At 38.4% G+C, this 17,354-nt stretch overlaps 1 protein-coding gene across 2 annotated transcripts in view; it reads left to right on the plus strand.

Annotated features, from left to right (window-relative positions):
- Positions 1 to 17,354, plus strand: part of LOC126284862 (UDP-glycosyltransferase UGT5-like) — an 89,905-nt gene that overhangs the window by 28,364 nt on the left and 44,187 nt on the right. The window contains exon 2 of one of the 2 annotated variants that reach the window (XM_049984098.1): positions 13,644 to 13,887. In XM_049984098.1, the coding sequence (XP_049840055.1) occupies positions 13,644 to 13,887 (244 nt within the window). Of the gene's footprint in view, positions 1 to 13,625; positions 13,888 to 17,354 lie in introns of both variants that reach the window. The other variant, XM_049984099.1, reaches the window with a different exon arrangement.

Here is a 17,354-nt window from a genome sequence, read left to right on the forward strand (position 1 = left end):
TCCACACATTAGAGTTTCCAACATATTCTACATGCAGTGCTACGGTTTGATTTGCCTCCATCTAGGAACTGTAGTGAGACTGGCTTTTGCACTTTGGCAACCCACGCTCGCCCTTGGGTTTGGAGTGTCATGTGGCTCATGATTTCGTGTGTTAAGACTGCTTGTGTTAGCTGCTCTGTTAGCCTTAGCTATGCGGCTAGCGGATTCTCAGCAGTTTCTGCTGGATCCGTTTTCCTGTTATCAGTGTCCGATCGATTCTCTACAAGCAGCTTGCTGGTGACGGTGGGTACTCGTTTGAAACACCGGTTCCTTCAATGTGCTGTGATAAACTGATTGCAATAGTGGGATCACGAAAAGCGTCCTCACTGTTTCCTACTGCGATTATACTGTCTACATCTGAACCTACCTAGGTATGGTTTCCGCAACCAGATCATAAAATGGAGGCTGACGTTTCGTAACATTAGTTTCTGTAGGAAATTTTCGTCTCGGCCAGTCTAGCTAACATCGTCGGGATGGTTCCATAAGAAACTCACTGGGAGTAGCTCAAAATACGTTACAGAGGCCTGATAGCTCTCTATGGTTATCACTAATGGCATTTGCTTTTTTTTGCCTCTATTTTCACTCATTGCATACCATTGGGAACTCGAGAAAAACATTAGACAGCCCATACTGCGTTTCGAATGCCACGAATGTCACTATAAGGTTGTAATTTTTGTCTTAAAACGTCGTTCGTCACTTACATTGATACATTTAACACACATTATTCAAGTTGCCCTCTACAGCACTGACAAAAAACTTGGCCGTAAGGTCGGAAGTTAGTACCATTTCAGAATTTTCTGAACAGTTCCGAACAACTCGTCCGTAAAGTAGGTCAGAATTTTTTTAAAAATAAATCATAGACTCGGTACTATTTAATTATATACTTAATCTCTAGTAAGTCTGAGATCGATAGTTACACATTGCTGGATTTCGAAGGGTTTTGGCTACAACAGCGCATGCTCTAGATACTGGCTGCTTGTGGTCCTTCGACAATCCACGTTTTACGGTATTGTTTCTGGAGTACGTTGCCACTGCAGCTATACGTTAACTTTACATTATTGAAATACTGAAGATACACGTAAACAATACTTGTCACGCATGATCACGAACGCAAAACGTTCGGGAAGTACAGAACAGATACAAGCTCGCGTGATTTTCCGCTGTGACTGCCAAAAGCAGACTGTGCCTTTTTGTGCAACCACAGTGGAGAGGTATCTGCTGAAGGTTAGACAAACATGTGCCTTCTCATAAGGGCAGCAGCCTTTTCAGCAGATTCAGATGACTGACTGATCTGGTCTTGTCACATCAGCCAAAACGGCCTTGATATACAGGGTGGTCCACTGATCGTGACCAGGCCAAATACCTTACGAAATAAGCGTCAAACGAAAAAACCACAAAGAACGAAACTTGTCTACCTTGAAGGGGAAACCAGATAGTGCTATAGTTGGTCCGCCAGATAGGGCTGCCATATGTCAAACGGATATCAACTGCGTTTTTTAAAATAGGAACCCACATTTTTTTTACGTATTCGTGTAGTACGTAAAGAAATATGAATGTTTTAGTTGGACCACTTTTTTTCCTTTGTGATAGATGGCGCTGTAATAGTCACAAACATATAGCTCACAATTTTAGACGAAAAGTTGGTTACAGTAAGGTCTTTTAAATTAAAATGCAGAACGTAGGTACGTTTAAACATTTTATTTCGGTTGTTCCAATGTGATACACATACTTTTGTGAACTTATCATTTCTGAGAACGCATGCTATTACAGCGTGATTACCTGTAAATAGCACATTAATGCAATAAATGCTCAAAATGATGTCCTTCAACCTCAATGCATTTGGCAAAACGTGTAACGACATTCCTCTCAACAGCGAGTGGTTCGCCTTCCGTAATGTTCGCACATGCATTGACAATGCGCTCACGCATGTTGTCAGGCATTGTCGGTGGGTCACGATAGCAAATATCCTTCAACTTTCCCCACAGAAAGAAATCCGGGAACGTCAGATCTGGTGAACGTGCGGGCCATGGTATGGTGCTTCGACGACCGATCCACCTGTCATGAAATATGCTATTCTGCTATTCAATACCGCTTCAACCGCACGCGAGCTATGTGCCAGACATTCATCATGTTGGAAGTACATTGCTCTTCTGTCTTGCAGTGCAACATTTTGTAGTAACATCTAACATCGGTAGAACGCTACGTAGGAAATCAGCATACATTGCATAAATTAGATTGCCATCGATAAAATGGGGCCAATTATTCCTCCTCCCATATTGCCGCACCATACATTAACCCGCCAGGGTCGCTGATGTCCCAGTTGTTGCAGCCATCGTGGATTTTCCGTTGCCCAATAGTGCATATTTTGCCGGTTTACGTTACCGCTGTTGGTGGATGACGCTTCGTCGCTAAATAGAAAGTGTGCAAAAAATCTGTCATCGTCCCGTAATTTCTCTTGTGCCCAGTGGCAGAACTGTGCACGACGTTCACAGCCGTTGCCATGCAATTGCTGGTGGATAGAAATATAGTACGGGTGCAATCGATGTTGATGTAGCATTCTCAAAAAATGGCTCTGAGCACTATGGGACTTAACATCTATGGTTATCAGTCCCCTAGAACTTAGAACTACTTAAACCTAACTAAGCTAAGGACATCACACAACACCCAGCCATCACGAGGCAGAGAGAATCCCTGACCCCGCCGGGAATCGAACCCGGGAACCCGGGCATGTTGCCCTTTCAAGAGAACGACTTTCAGCTGTCCCCTGTGTTGAAACCCACACTCTCAGAATGTCACTTCCAAACCAATGCCGAGGTGCACCAGGCTGTGCCAGTTGTGTGTGTTTAAGAAGCGGTGGAAATGCGACTTGCACGGAACATGACACATAAAGACGACGAATTTCGCCTTGGTAATGCACAACACTGAGGGTGCAGGTATGGTGTGGGGGCGTGGACCCACAGAAGGCATAGCAACAACTGGCTCTCCAGACCAGTGACCGTCTCATATAAAACAAAAACAATTCACAGCTTGAACATTTACGTTAGAAGTGTGTAGAAACGAAATCCCATGAATAGCAGTGTCTAAAATTTTCTGTCGGTATGGTGGTACTCACATTCACGCACGCACTCACCCTTCATAATTATCGCAACCACATCTCGACGTCGCAACCACATCTCGACGTCGCAATACACATCGTCGTCGCAATACTATCATCATGACACCTCGGTCAAATCTCTGAAACGTCGTAGCTTTCTTCAATAATCTCAAAACGTTAAAAAATGCGCTCTTAGTATCACAGTGGTTTCTCAAGTAAATATGAACAGTTCCCAAAATGCAGAGAAAGGCACAATTTTATAGGTGTGACGTAATCTAACTGTATAATTATGTAAATATGTATCACTGACGTAGTAAAAAAATGTTTGTCTCTCTGTTAAATAATCAGATAGTTATGTAATTCTGTGTTAGAGAAATATGGTACCGATGTGTAAAGTCGTATAAGCAAATACCATATTAGCTAGGGCTCCTAGCGCTTGCCACACGCATAGTACTCAAAGTAGGTGTGTACAACATGAGGATTAATGTAATTATACCCTCAGGTGTTACAGATTACAGCAACGGAATGAAATCTCACCGACAACCTTTTTTGTAACTTTGTAATTCAAGAATCTTTCTAAAAATGTTCCAAGTACAAAAATTTAATCACTCAAATGCGTTTCCTGTAGCGCTAAATTGCGCGTCTTGTTGTAAGATAATTTCTGTCATTACTTAACGTTAAAAATGTGCCAAGTGTTGTAGTTGCCGTCGTTCATAAGCAAAGTTCTGTAGAAGTCAATGTACTTACCTTGTAATAAACAAAAGTGAAATGCTATGCGTATAGATATAGTTATTACACTTATTGCCGTGATCAATAAAGTACTCTACTGTAATGTATTGTTGTGCTACGAAAAAGGCTGTCCCATTGTAGCTATACCACAAAAGTTACTACTAAAAACATGTTTTACTTTACAGAAGAATACAGAAAAACTGTCCAGATAAAAACAGATACAGCGCAAAATCAATAGTATAAATTGTGAAACTTTCCTGGCAGATTAAAACTGTGTGCCCGACCGAGACTCGAACGGACCTTTGCCTTTCGCGGGCAAGTGCTCTACCATCTGAGCTACCGAAGCACGACTCACACCCGGTACTCACAGCTCTACTTCTGAGAGTATCTCGTCGCCTACCTTCCAAACTTTACAGAAGCTCTCCTGCGAACCTTGCAGAACTAGCACTCCTGAAAGAAAGGATATTGCGGAGACATGGCTTAGCCACAGCCTGGGGGATGTTTCCAGAATGAGATTTTCACTCTGCAGCTGCAGAGTGAAAATCTCATTCCAGTGTAAATTGTGTTATTAATAGCGTCGTGATATAATCGTGTAGTTGTCAAATAAACTAACCGCTGTGTCGTCTTGTATCTCTCAGAAAGTACTTTAAATCCAGAATGTCTTTTCAAGCAAGCCAAAATATTACATTAAAGTCTCATTAGCAGTATATGTTCCAAATATACAAGCCTTATAGTCGTTATGTAACTGTGAAACGAACAAGCAAGAATGTACCTTCCTTTGGAAGGTAGGAGACGAGATACTGGCAGAAGTAAAGCTGTGAGTACCGGGCGTGAGTCGTGCTTCGGTAGCTCAGATGCTACGTCAGATTGGCCGAGCGGTCTAAGGCGCCAGATTTAAGTTCTATTTCACGTAAGTTGTGCGTTGGTTCGAACCCCACATCTGACATTGCATTCTGCTGGCACGGTAGCTCAGCGTGTTCAGTCAGAGGGTTACGTGCCCTCTGTAATAAAACAAAACAAAACTGAGTCAATCGATCAACAACAAACGTAAATGGATGTCTTACGACGTCCGCCCCGAGCAGATGCCACGAACAGAAGCGACCAAATTGAGATTTAGAGCACTTACCCGCGAAAGGCAAAGGTCCCGAGTTCGAGTCTCCGTCGGGCACACAGTTTTAATCTGCCAGGAAGTTTCACTGTGTCATCTGTTCACTATAACAATACATTCGTAATTACTGTCTAAATAAGTTCCCTAGGTTCTTACCTGGATAGTTAACTTCAAAACATTGTTAAATATTAACATTTTCTAAGTACGACAAAGCGTACTAGTAAAGTGAAGTGAAAAATTGTGGTAAAGACTAAGGTAAAAAGCAGATTATCCCTCAATAAACGGTTTTTCATGTGAAATGTGGTGTGTACCTTTACTCTTCCTAGTACGCAGAGTATCAACTTCAACGCAATTATCATGTGGTATATGTCAGATTCTGTATGGTCCATTGTACGTCATAGGATATGCAATGTTGTTCTGTCTTGCGTCGTGTTCCTGGAGTAAGATGTCCCCAATGTCTTCGAATTTTTACGTAATTAATAGCCACGGCAGCTACATCGTCAGGTTCATAAGTACGTCTTTTGGCTGCCAACGGTGTGAGTCATTGTCTACTGTCTCTTTGTTGTCGCGCATCGTCACTGGGGTTTGGATTTCCAACTTCCACAAATTCACCTTGTCGAGAAGGCCCTGCCCTGTTTGCATACCGCCAGTTCTGATGAAATTCAGATCTGTCGTTATTATACCGTCTGTCGTCATGTCGGTAGTTTCTGTAGTTCCTTTCTTGTCGGTCACGTGGTGGAGAATTTCTCCCTGAATCGTAACTGCGTGGTGGACAGTTGCATCTGAAGTTATTCTGTCTCCCTTGATAATAATTATTTTGGTTGATAAATTGTCTGTTTCTATGGTTGTCTCTGTGATAGCCACTACCGCGGAGAGGTGATCTTTCCCTGTAATTATTACTACTCTGCCAACGGTTGTCATACGGGTGGTGTCTTCTTTGGTCTTGATTTACGTTGTACGAATAGCCTTGTCATGTCCAGTTATTATTTCTGTCGTCACAGAATTGTGACGGATGTGACCTGTAATTGTTGTTCTCCTGGTTTCGCTTACCGCTATTACCAGTGACAATTTCCAATTCTTGTAAGAGTCCCTGGAAAGCTTCAATGTCGTCTTTGCAACGTCCTACAAAAATAATACGTCGTAAATTTCAGGCAATTTAATTAAGCAAATACGAATAAGTTCTGAGGGACTGTACGGATTTGTCCAATACTGATTTTTGTGCAACATGTCTTCAAAACATTTTACTGGACTGGAAAATTCAGATTGCTGGAAAAGTTTCATCTCTATGATGCTATGTTTTACTCGATTTTGAGTAGCTTGAGACCAATATCCTGAGAGGAAGGCATGATAAAATTCTCCTTCCATGTGAAAATCGCGAATGACCGATCGCATTCATACAATTGGTTCATTCTCTGAGTAAGCACACATAAATTCTAATCTGTGCTCTAATGACCATCCACGCTTGTGGATGAATGTCGTAGTCGGAATTCTTACATTTTTTGAATTTACGTGTAGTAATGACTAGGTAATAGTCAAAATCATGAAGACGGCGAGTCGCATATCGGTCATTGTTACGTCGTGTCGGTGGTTCCACCTCAAAATTCGGTGCACCTTGCCAATTTCTTTCATAATTTCCGTAATGCCCTGTGTTATTATTTTGTGACTTTTCCGTATTTCCCTCTTCCCATATTGAAGCGCGAGTGGCATCTGAAATATGTAATTCTTGTATTACTTCTGCCAAATGATTTGTATTTCGCGGATTTCTCTTTCATGTTGCATATAAATTTGATTCTGATTTTGTTTGAACCTCCTAATTTGTTCGTACTCCTCTGTGTCCGTAAAGGCTACCGGTTTTGTGTCAGTCAGATCATCATCTACCTTCGCAGATAAATTATTTAGCTGATCCGAAAGTTGGACTACTTTTTTCGATAATATGCTGATGTCCTCCGTGTGTTTTTCTGAACAAAGTTTCAGAATGTCAATTTCTGTCGAAAGCGTATCTTTAAGTTTTCCTGACTTTTTGCAAGTTGCGTAACCGAATCGGTAGATGCAACTGAGTCAGTTTTAGTTTGCAAGTTGTCGTGATTTTCATGAAAAATAGTTTGCAGCTCTTTAATGGCTGCTTCGTGATTCTGTAATACATTTTCATGGCGCGAAAAAATACGTTGAAGATGCTCACAAATTTTTGTTTTTGCGTCATTACAGATTTTTTTATATTTAGATTCGATGTTATGTAACTCAGTAGTTAAACCTTCGCGTGTTTGTTCAAGCGTTGTGTCTAACTTTTGCAGATTTTGTTCCATTGCGTCTAACTTTTGAAACTGTTGTCCCATTTGTTGCACTAATTGTAATAACAGTGCACTGATGTCTGAAACAAGTTCCTCTGTACTTCTCGGCAGTGCATTTGCACCGGAAACATTCGCATTTGAAAACAGCAAATAATGTCTTGACCTGACTGAGAAACGGGTAATGACGCAAAACCTGAAACTATAGTATTGCAAGATGGTGTCCTGTTATTTTGGATTCCTGGGGCGAGCTGTTGCCGACCGATCGATCGACAATGCTTCCATGTTCACTAGCTGTTTCACTCTACAAGATTATTTACTGCCTGGTCCATTTCCCTATGCACAATCACCAAATTACTATTCTGAATATTTGTTAATTCATTACACTGTGGCCCTACCACACTACTCTCGTCTTCATTGTCATTTCTCAGTTTACTTTGGAGCCTAGTATTATGTTTTTTCACACGCCATAATTGTCACAATATTTTACACGATAACACAGAAAAGCACAATTTGAAGAGCAAAATAAGAAAACACATTAAAATAGCACTGAAAATAACATCCAATTAATTGGAAGCTCGGCTGCGAAATACTAGGTGCAAATCTACATGCACGCCACAACTCTTTTACGGTGCAACAATGAAAAACTAAAACTACAAATGAGATTCTCTCTACAATTACGCACTAGCAATAAACAATAATTACACTAATTACACAAAGTACAAGAAAAAATCTGAAGATTCCAGTGAAGTATCCTCGGCTAAGGGGCGACATGTGTAACGTCACTTTTGAAAATTTAAGAAATATGGACCGTCCTCTTAGAAAAATTATGTATGACAGTGCTGCAAAAGTCTACATTATTTGATTTTCAAACAGCTGAGCGAAACTCAACGTACTCAGTTTTCTCTTTACTTATTCTGATCATAACTAAACTGACACAAAATATTTTTATCGCAACGTAGTATGACTTCCAGTAATCGCTACAAAAGAATGGCCCTGACTAACAATAACCTACACCTTTCATTAATCACTTACCTCACAAAAATCTTCGTTACTCCAACTACTGCAGTAAAGCCATCGCCAATACTGCCAGCTAAATAAAAGGTTCCAACTACTGAAGACACTAACTACTGATAGGCATAGTTAGCAAATGAAAGATTTTGATAGAGAACAAACAATGTTTTTACCTTAATAGCGTTCAAAAGTCATATATATATATCAGTTCATGACATCCAGTCTTACAAATTTACTGTCTCTGTCCAGATCATCCGCTCTCAAAACTCCGCCATCTCTCTCCCCACATCCACCACTGCCGGCGGCTCACCTCCAACTGCGTAACGCTACGCGCTGTTCACATCCAACTGCCCAACACTACAATAGCGAATATTCCAACAATACCAACCAGTCACAGACTGCACACAGCACAGTCAGTGATTTTAATACAGAGCGCTACGTGGAGTTACCAACATAAAAAAATAAACAGTGTACTTACAAAGGTACTATGGCCTAATAATTCCAAAGAGGTCAAAACTACCTAATTGGCAGTTTTTTTAAATATAAAGGACAGCCTCATCTAGTAAACTAATTTATTGCGATATATTATCTGAGCTCGTTTTCATTTTTACATTGTTGGACAGTTATCACGTACTTAGTAAACGGGTGAAAGACGTCTCGATAAGTGTTGAGTCCTGTTTCCAGAGCAGCACATAATTAATTACCTGCCGTTTACAGACAGAGGCCCTTTGGTGACACGGTGTGTCCCTGTGTCCCAGTAGCACTTTACACTATTTATCGGAAACATTGCGAACAGCTCACTATTTAAAATTCTCAGTATAATCATTATTCTACACAGTCATTCCCTCCTGAGTAGATCTGCAATCCTCCAGAAATGTCTCACAGTTTTGAACATCATAGAGGTTAAAATTCTCTCTTACTGAACTTGCTTTTTTGAAAAAAAGCATTCGCTAGAAATTCTCGTTATTGTTCATGTAATACGGTAATTCGTCAGATCGTAGGGAACTAAAAACCTCACAATTATTCATCGCGTTAATCTGAAATCTCGCCTTCAGCAAAATGTAGGCACTTTAATTCACTGATAGTGTGTTCCGAACTGATATTGGCTGGTAACATACATCCGGTAAATTGCAAAGTTTGGCTGAAGATAAGAAAATTTTGTGAATACGTAATGCCACTAACCTTTCTTCGTTCGAAAAACTGATGGTTGATATCTAAAAGCGGTAACACTGTGCACTTTTGAAATACGTGACAGTGAATTTGCCTCTTCGTCTGATACCTTTGTTAAACTTGAACGACTGTACGACTAATTGAAAAGCAAGATGTCGTATGAATTGTTCTTCCTTTTAGTGAGAAACGTCATGATACAAGCAAACAAACCCTTGTAATGGCACATTCCGACGCAGAGACATACAATACCTTAAAGGCTGAGCCAAAGATTAAATTGACAGGGATGTAGAATATAATCTCTGTAATGTTCATATTGGATTCTCTTTTGTTTCGCACTCCAAGAAGGAGTTAAGAGACACTTTCGATTGTTACCTTGTAGAGGATGGATGTAATTTTTGATGTGTGCGGGAAGGCAGCCATCTTGTTAGTATTTATGGTTTGTGCGACGAGCAGAGCAAGTCTTATTGTCTTGTGAATAAAAAAATAGTGAGAAGTATCGAAGTTTTATGAGAATTATTTAAACCGACGTAGCATTGTATTCGTTGGTTCCCACCGTCTTCGTGAAGCGAACCGGTGCCGATTCAGGAAGATAAACACAGTCAACAAAGAGAAGAACGTCGATGGCGACTAATGAATTAATATTGTGGCAGAAGGACTAATTCTACGTCTAAGGTGAAACCTCTGAAACAATGACATAGAATTCAAAAATGTAATTATTCAGACTTGTAAATTATATTACAGGCAAATTTCACGCAGCACTGAATTTGTCCGCATTCAAGCCGGTCAATACAATCCGTAAAAAAGCCCGTCAAAAATTCGAAAGTTACAGTTCCATATCCATAATCTCTCCTTTTAAAAAAATAATAAATAAATAAAATAAAATAAAATTATTTATTTCGCCACATCCTGCACATGGTAAAACTTTAACAACCACGCAACGGGCAAAGCATGTTGGAACCACACAGAGAGCCAGCGCTCGGCCAATGTCTGGCGAGGAGACCTGCCGCGCCTTATCAGCGGCTGCAGGCGTAAGCACCCTCACGTGTCGTTCAGCTGCCGCAGTTTCCAAAGACGCCTGACGTTCCCCAGCTGTGGCGCGCCTACGTCCCACTGCGCGGTCTCGAGCCGGCGGCGGCCTCTGGCCCACTGGCCGTGACGTCAGCGGGTCGAGGCCGCCGGAAGAAACGCGTACAGCCGGGCCTTCAGCGCTCTCTGTCCCTGCCGCGCAGTGGGTCAGAATCCCAAAAAGCTGGTCAAAAAATAAGTAGTTGTTCAATTTGTACCAAACTTAGTACGTAAGGGTTTACGGAGTTTCTGATTAAGAATATGATATCAAAATGCGGCATGCCGCCGCGCTACACAGCCGGCTGTCGAGGCGTGCGGGCAGCTGCCGACCGTCGCTTAACCCAGTGACTGTTACACATGAGCGAACGAAAACATCAGGCAAACGTTTGTGAAATATTTTGTCTATAAATAAGAACTAAAATATGTTAGACAAACATTTCACGTGTCTCTTTTCCTGTACGTGATTTCGAGCGTCATTCAAATGTTTCTCTACTCTATTTCTTACTTTTATTGCGCTGATTACTGGAGACGTTATTTTCCTGGCGTCTTCAGGTGCTTACTGTGTGCTCAGAACTGAAAAGTGCCACGTAGACGGACGTACTGCAACACACGTCCGCAAAGCTTCTCTGGACATCGGAAGAAAAAAAAGGAAAGAAAAAAACCTTCGTAAAATTAAATGAAACAACAAGTTTACTGTTACATTGGTTAATGTATTACCCCAATCTATTATCCCAACCTTTCGGCAGCTAATATATGCAACATGTAATGTTAAGTCTCCTTGCCATGTAAATGTTTCTTCTCTCTCTCTCTCTCTCTCTCTCTCTCTCTCTCTCTCTCTCTCTCTCTCTCTCTCTCCCCCTCTCCCCCCCCCCCCACCCTCTCTCACAGACACACACTTTCTCTCTCTCTTCCTCTCCTTCTGCCTCCAGCCCCTCACATCTGTTTATTACTCCAATCAAAGACTGTATGATTTCACTGCTGTAGCCAATATGATCGTTGTAATTCAAGTCTGTAACATTTCACCTAATTGTTATTAACAACTGTGAAGTTTAAGCCATTTTAAAATTTCACCTGATTGTATAAACGAGTACGAATGTTTAGCTGTTTTAACTTGTCAAAATTGGATTTACATACCACCTGAAGTACACACACATATATTCGATACCTCAAAACAAACACCTCCAAATGCTTTAAACAATTATTCTGTAATAATGTTGTTACGATGTATATTCTTTGCACTTTGCGATTATGTCTTGTCTTCTGCTACACGAACCTTGCACACAGCTGATTCCAGACGCCATATTTGTTTACAAATGTGGCACTATATATGTGATGTGTTACGACAGCAAAAGGAACCAGTGACCACTTTTGATAAAAAAAAGAAGAATATATTTATTATGTAACAATGAGAATGAATGAAAAACTGTGGAAGAAATGGCTTTAAATATTTGTTATTTATTCTTTCAGTACGAAATATGTTGTAGAACCCCTTATTTACATGTGGTAATAAAAATTCATTTAGACACAATTTAGCACATTTAAAATAATGTGAACCTGAGCAACCCTTTCATGCTGATAAATTCAAACTAACTGATTAAAAATATTTATTTGAAACTTATTTAAATTAAGTTTTTTACTTATTTCGGCCTTGGCACACATTTTCTAGATGCAGTGGGTTTTTAAATATTTACTGAATTCTTTCCCAGCGTTAGCTATGGAACACAAGACTATCTCTGTTAGCATAAAATGCTTAAATATTGCCAAGCCGACCTGAACGATTAATTATCATTGACAAAACACACTTCACTATACGTTTAAGTTATTTGCTTTAGAAATGGAAAGAACCAACAGATTAACAACTTCAACGTTAATTATCCGCCTATGAATGCACAAATGTAAAACCAGTAATAAATTCAGTCAGCCTCAGGATCGCTGAAAAAGAAAAATATTTCGTAATTCACTGCTAATTTTACCTGCTCCCGATTTACGGGTTTGGTTAATTTTATAGCGGAACAATTTTTTAAATGTGCCGCCGCTGCAAATCGTTCGGCCGCGGCACAGCCCAGCAACACCAACGATAATCGCTAAACGTGCTGAAAATTCTTTAAAGAAATATTATAGATGACATGGGCAAGCTAATTTACATTAGTAATACACAATTTTGATAAATTATAATGTATTTAGACCATAACAACAATTTAAATCACACACCTGTACAATTTCTCCTCTAATGGCGGCTAAAGATAGATACAGACAAACGAAGTCTACTCATTCATATAATGCTATGTCACAGGTTCCTCACTCTCTCAGCTCTCGAGGAAGATGACAAACAATACACATTATGTAGCGCTACTTATATTATTGTTGATTGTGAATGTCTCTTTGTAATCTTACATTATTATTTTCCTCTCTGGCTATATTTTACATTTTTTTCATCGCAGATATTAACATATTTCGTAATTACATTATGAGTATAGAAATATTACAATCATAAATACATCGAGAATATTATTACAGAAAATATTACAATAATAACCAATGTCCTTTACACAAAATTAAATAACATTTTTGTTAAACAATTATAGTACATACGAATTGCTTCATAGCAGCCTACATAGTACAATTAAATGTCATTTCATTTTATTAATATTGTGTGTGCTGCCAGGGAACGTTACACACTGAAGGTACTCTAGTTTACTTATTTAATGTTTACCATTAGATATTAGTTTAATTTTTTTGTCAAAAGTAATCCTAAACCATATTCTGAAATAGTGTCTTGTTTCTCCACTAGGCAGTTTCACAAGTTCCTCCAAAAATCGTAACGCAACACACACACACACAAGTGTAATAGTAACTAATGTAAATCCACCTGTTGATGGAGGTTTAAACGTTCCAAACGCGTCGTGGAAATAAATAAAACGGTGACTGGTAGCAGTAAGCTTGTCGTTTCATTTAATGTCAGTATCAGCTACGGTAAAGCCTAACCTAAAAATGTTCGCATTTAAAGCCTTCGTAAAAGTTGAATGACGCAACTGGCAGGATGAGATAAATCGCTGGATAAGAAAAGAAAATCAGCGGGATCTCGGGTTGGTCCGTTCTTGAACGAGCCAGCTCACTGAAGTCTGGTGTGAACTTCCAGATGGTGCCCGCGTGGTCGCTGTGTGTTTTGCTGTGTCTGGGGGTGCCGCCGGGCCAGCTGGAGGCGGCCCAGGTGTTGGGGCTGTTCCAGTCGGTGGGCCGCAGCCAGTGGGGGCTGGCCGAGACCTACCTGAGGACGCTGGAGCAGCGAGGCCACCACGTCACCGCCGTCACCACCTTCCCCTCCAGCCGGACGGACGGCAACTGGACAGAGATACTCGTAGCCAACGCTTACACTGCCGCAGGTAAGCCATACTGCTGGACATAGAACGCTGGCTTCCCTCGGAATCTCTAGAGCAGGCATCTCCGAACACCACCAATTCATCCTGCAGTGACAGGTGAGTCGTGCACGGTGTCCCACACGCCATAATTTCCTTTACTACAGTGCAACTTTAGTTACTGTGCACCTCCCACAACGAGGGATTTGCACAATGAATAAAAGAAAACGCAAGAATATGACTCGCCTAACGAACGATATTTCGTATTAAGACTCCGTTTAGCATAAATTTTGCAGCCTTTCATAATCGCTCCGAAAATCACGTGGATCGTTCACTGTGGCCGCTATTAACACCAAGTCACATGTTCTTCTGCAAGCTACAACTCTGTAATGTAGAAACTCCAACAGTGATGTATTCAGCCAGCTTTACTGCTACAGTGCGCCATGTACTCTAGTTGTTACCATCCCTCCTCCACCTTCGGAAACGCTGTTGTAAATACTCTGCTACGATGTTGCGAGATCTTTTCTTCATCACTGCGTGGTAACCCTTTCCCTTGCAATGTCTGTTTATGAATTGCAATACTAATTTCCCATCGTTAACTAACACAAGTTTATTAAAGATGGCCATAAGGCAGAAGCTAGGCAATCCTAACTTTTTCGACAAATTTGGAAGCAGGGGCATAAATATACGTTTTTAGATAACTTCCTTCTAAAACAGCGTGTACTGTACTACAAATAAAAACTGCAATACTGTATAATAAATCTGATAGAGCACCTGTTTTTAAATTGAATGCATTGACCTGTTCTACATAGATTCTTATGTAAAGCAGTGTTTCACTTCACTAGTGTTAATTAGTACAAGTTCCAGGAAAAATATATCTTCAAACGAATTACAGTGTAAAATTTACACTGTAAATAAATAATACTAAAAGCATTCAGCAATCAGCTGATATTCAAAACCGTGAATATTTTAATCAGATATGCCACCACAGATTCGTCAAGATAATTTCAACACTAGAACAAGTCTTGGTGAAAAAGTAAAAAGCATGCATACAAATCTCACATCTGCTTGAAATAGACCGGAAAATATAGTGTATGATAGACAGATAATTGAATTTACGTTTATGGCTGGAGATGAGCAAAAAATATGCAAGTTTGAAAATGATTTCCGGCTTAAAAGAATTATTATTGTTGGTAATAATATAGTCAGAGATAGGAATCTGACGATTTTTTTATTATAGTAAGTGCATCAGATAAACAAAATGAAATAAATAATAACAATTAATAAATCATTCTACACAAATCAAATTTTCTAACTGTAACATTCAAGGATAAAGTAAAAACTGTGTCAGTTGATGTAAAGTTAATTGTATTTGGGTAATAATTTAAGTCTTAGTAAATGTTTATCCTACATAAATGGAAAACCATATCTACTCTTTGAATTGTAAAAAGTTAGCTAAAACATATAACCCTCGCAGAGTAACAACTGAAAATGGAAGACAAAGAATTAAGGGTCTTTGTACAGTATGTTAAACTAAAAATAGTAAATTCGTTGAAAAAATTCAATATTTGTGAAGAAATTATTAATGAATTACATAAACCAATGAGAAAAATTTTAAACACAAAATGTAATTTCTTTTGGAATGGATGATTTATAGCAAGCTTATTTAGCTGAAATGGACTCAGGTAGTGTGAAAGTAATTTCAAAAATGAAGGAAGGATACAAGTATTTATTAACTGTTATAGATGTTTCTTCAAAATTTAGGACATTCCAGTTAAAGATAAAAAGGTAAAAATTCAGTTGATGCTTTTGGAAAAATATTTAGAGAAGGCCACAATCAAAAAAATTTGCAAATAGATAATGGTAAAAAATATTATAATAATGATGTTCAACAATTGATGAAAAGTATAATATTAATCATTATTCAACTTTTACCAAATTAAAAGCAACTGTTGTTAAGAGTTTTAACAGAGTATTGAAAGAAAAGACTTGGAAAAAATTTCTCTTCAAGGATGAGTTGATTTAGTCTCAAAATTACCTAACACAAAACATTCAATTATAAAAGAAAACCAACAGAAGTTAATGAAAGAAATTACAAACCAATTGTTGTTATAGCTAAAGATAGAAAGAAATTTAAAAAAGGAACTAAAGTTAGAATCTGTAAACATAAGGGACATTTTGAAAAAGGAAATGCAGCCAATTGAACAACAGAAATTTTTGAAATCAAAGATGTTATTCATTCTGGGAACTGTGTCTTATACAACCGCATAAAAATTGGAAGATTTAAATGGTGAAGAAGTAAAAGAATTTTTATGAGTGTGAATAATAGGGAAAATACTGTCCTGATGTATTTCTTCCTGAAAAGGTTTTTAAAAGGAAAGATAATAAAGCATATGTTAAATTTTTTAAGAGTTGATGATACATATAACAGATTGGTAAATAAAGAAGCAGTCTTTGGACTGCTTTAGGTGTCACAATATAGTTCTGTCTTATAAAAAAATTATATATAAATGGAAGTCTTTATTGAAACTTTAAATCAGTTTGATAATAATTATAATATTTGTTCTGCTAAATGTTTTATTAAAGAAGATAAGCTGCAACTAAAGCAGTCTTTGGGCAACGTCCAAGTATATTTTAATATTCAGATAAAAGTTAGCAAAAACAGTTCAATGTCAGAACCATTTGGGGATTTTAAATTTGAGTTGGTGGAATAAAATATTGGACTTGGAGACTTTTACTTATCAGACTTATATAAAAATAGTTATGAATGTTATATAAAATTTAATTACAAAAAAGTAATTGAAAACTTACTTTCGTTGAGAGATAATTTGCATGTTTGACGACCCTTGTTCTTCGTATTTTCATCATCTTCATCAGCTACCTAAATTTAAAAATATCTTCTAAAATTTATATATATAAATTTACCAAACAGTACCAATGAGAAAATTCTCTCCATTTTTTTCTCTCTGGATGTTATCCTGATGACAATACAAATATAGTATTTAAATTCATAACTCAGTTCACTGATTGGAATTGTTTGTACAATCTTAATGGAGAAGAAATTAGTATTTATGAATGCTTTAAAAAGCAATTGTAAGTTATTTACTGTGGTACTTAAAATTACATTAATTTAGTCTCATGAAGACTAATTATATCAGTTATCAATTGTTCTTGAGTACAGTCATGCAAATATTGAAATAACTGATGACAGACAATCCTCAAATTTTCTTTCATAAACATTTATTGAGTTAGGATTGTATACAAGTCTTAACATTTCTTCACAATCTGGATAATTCCATACAATTGTCTTTGTAAATTTCTTCTTTGTATTCTAATGACATAATAATTGTATTCAGATTAGTCATCAATTAATTTTACAAGAACAAATATATGTCTCAAAATTAACATCTTATGTAACTACATGTGGCTGTATTTCTCTGATTATTTAATATTTCTCATGAAGTTTTCAGATTCATCTCTTCTTCAGAACACAC

This window comes from Schistocerca gregaria, chromosome 8 (assembly GCF_023897955.1).
Source record: "Schistocerca gregaria isolate iqSchGreg1 chromosome 8, iqSchGreg1.2, whole genome shotgun sequence".
NCBI classification, from domain to species: domain Eukaryota; kingdom Metazoa; phylum Arthropoda; class Insecta; order Orthoptera; family Acrididae; genus Schistocerca; species Schistocerca gregaria.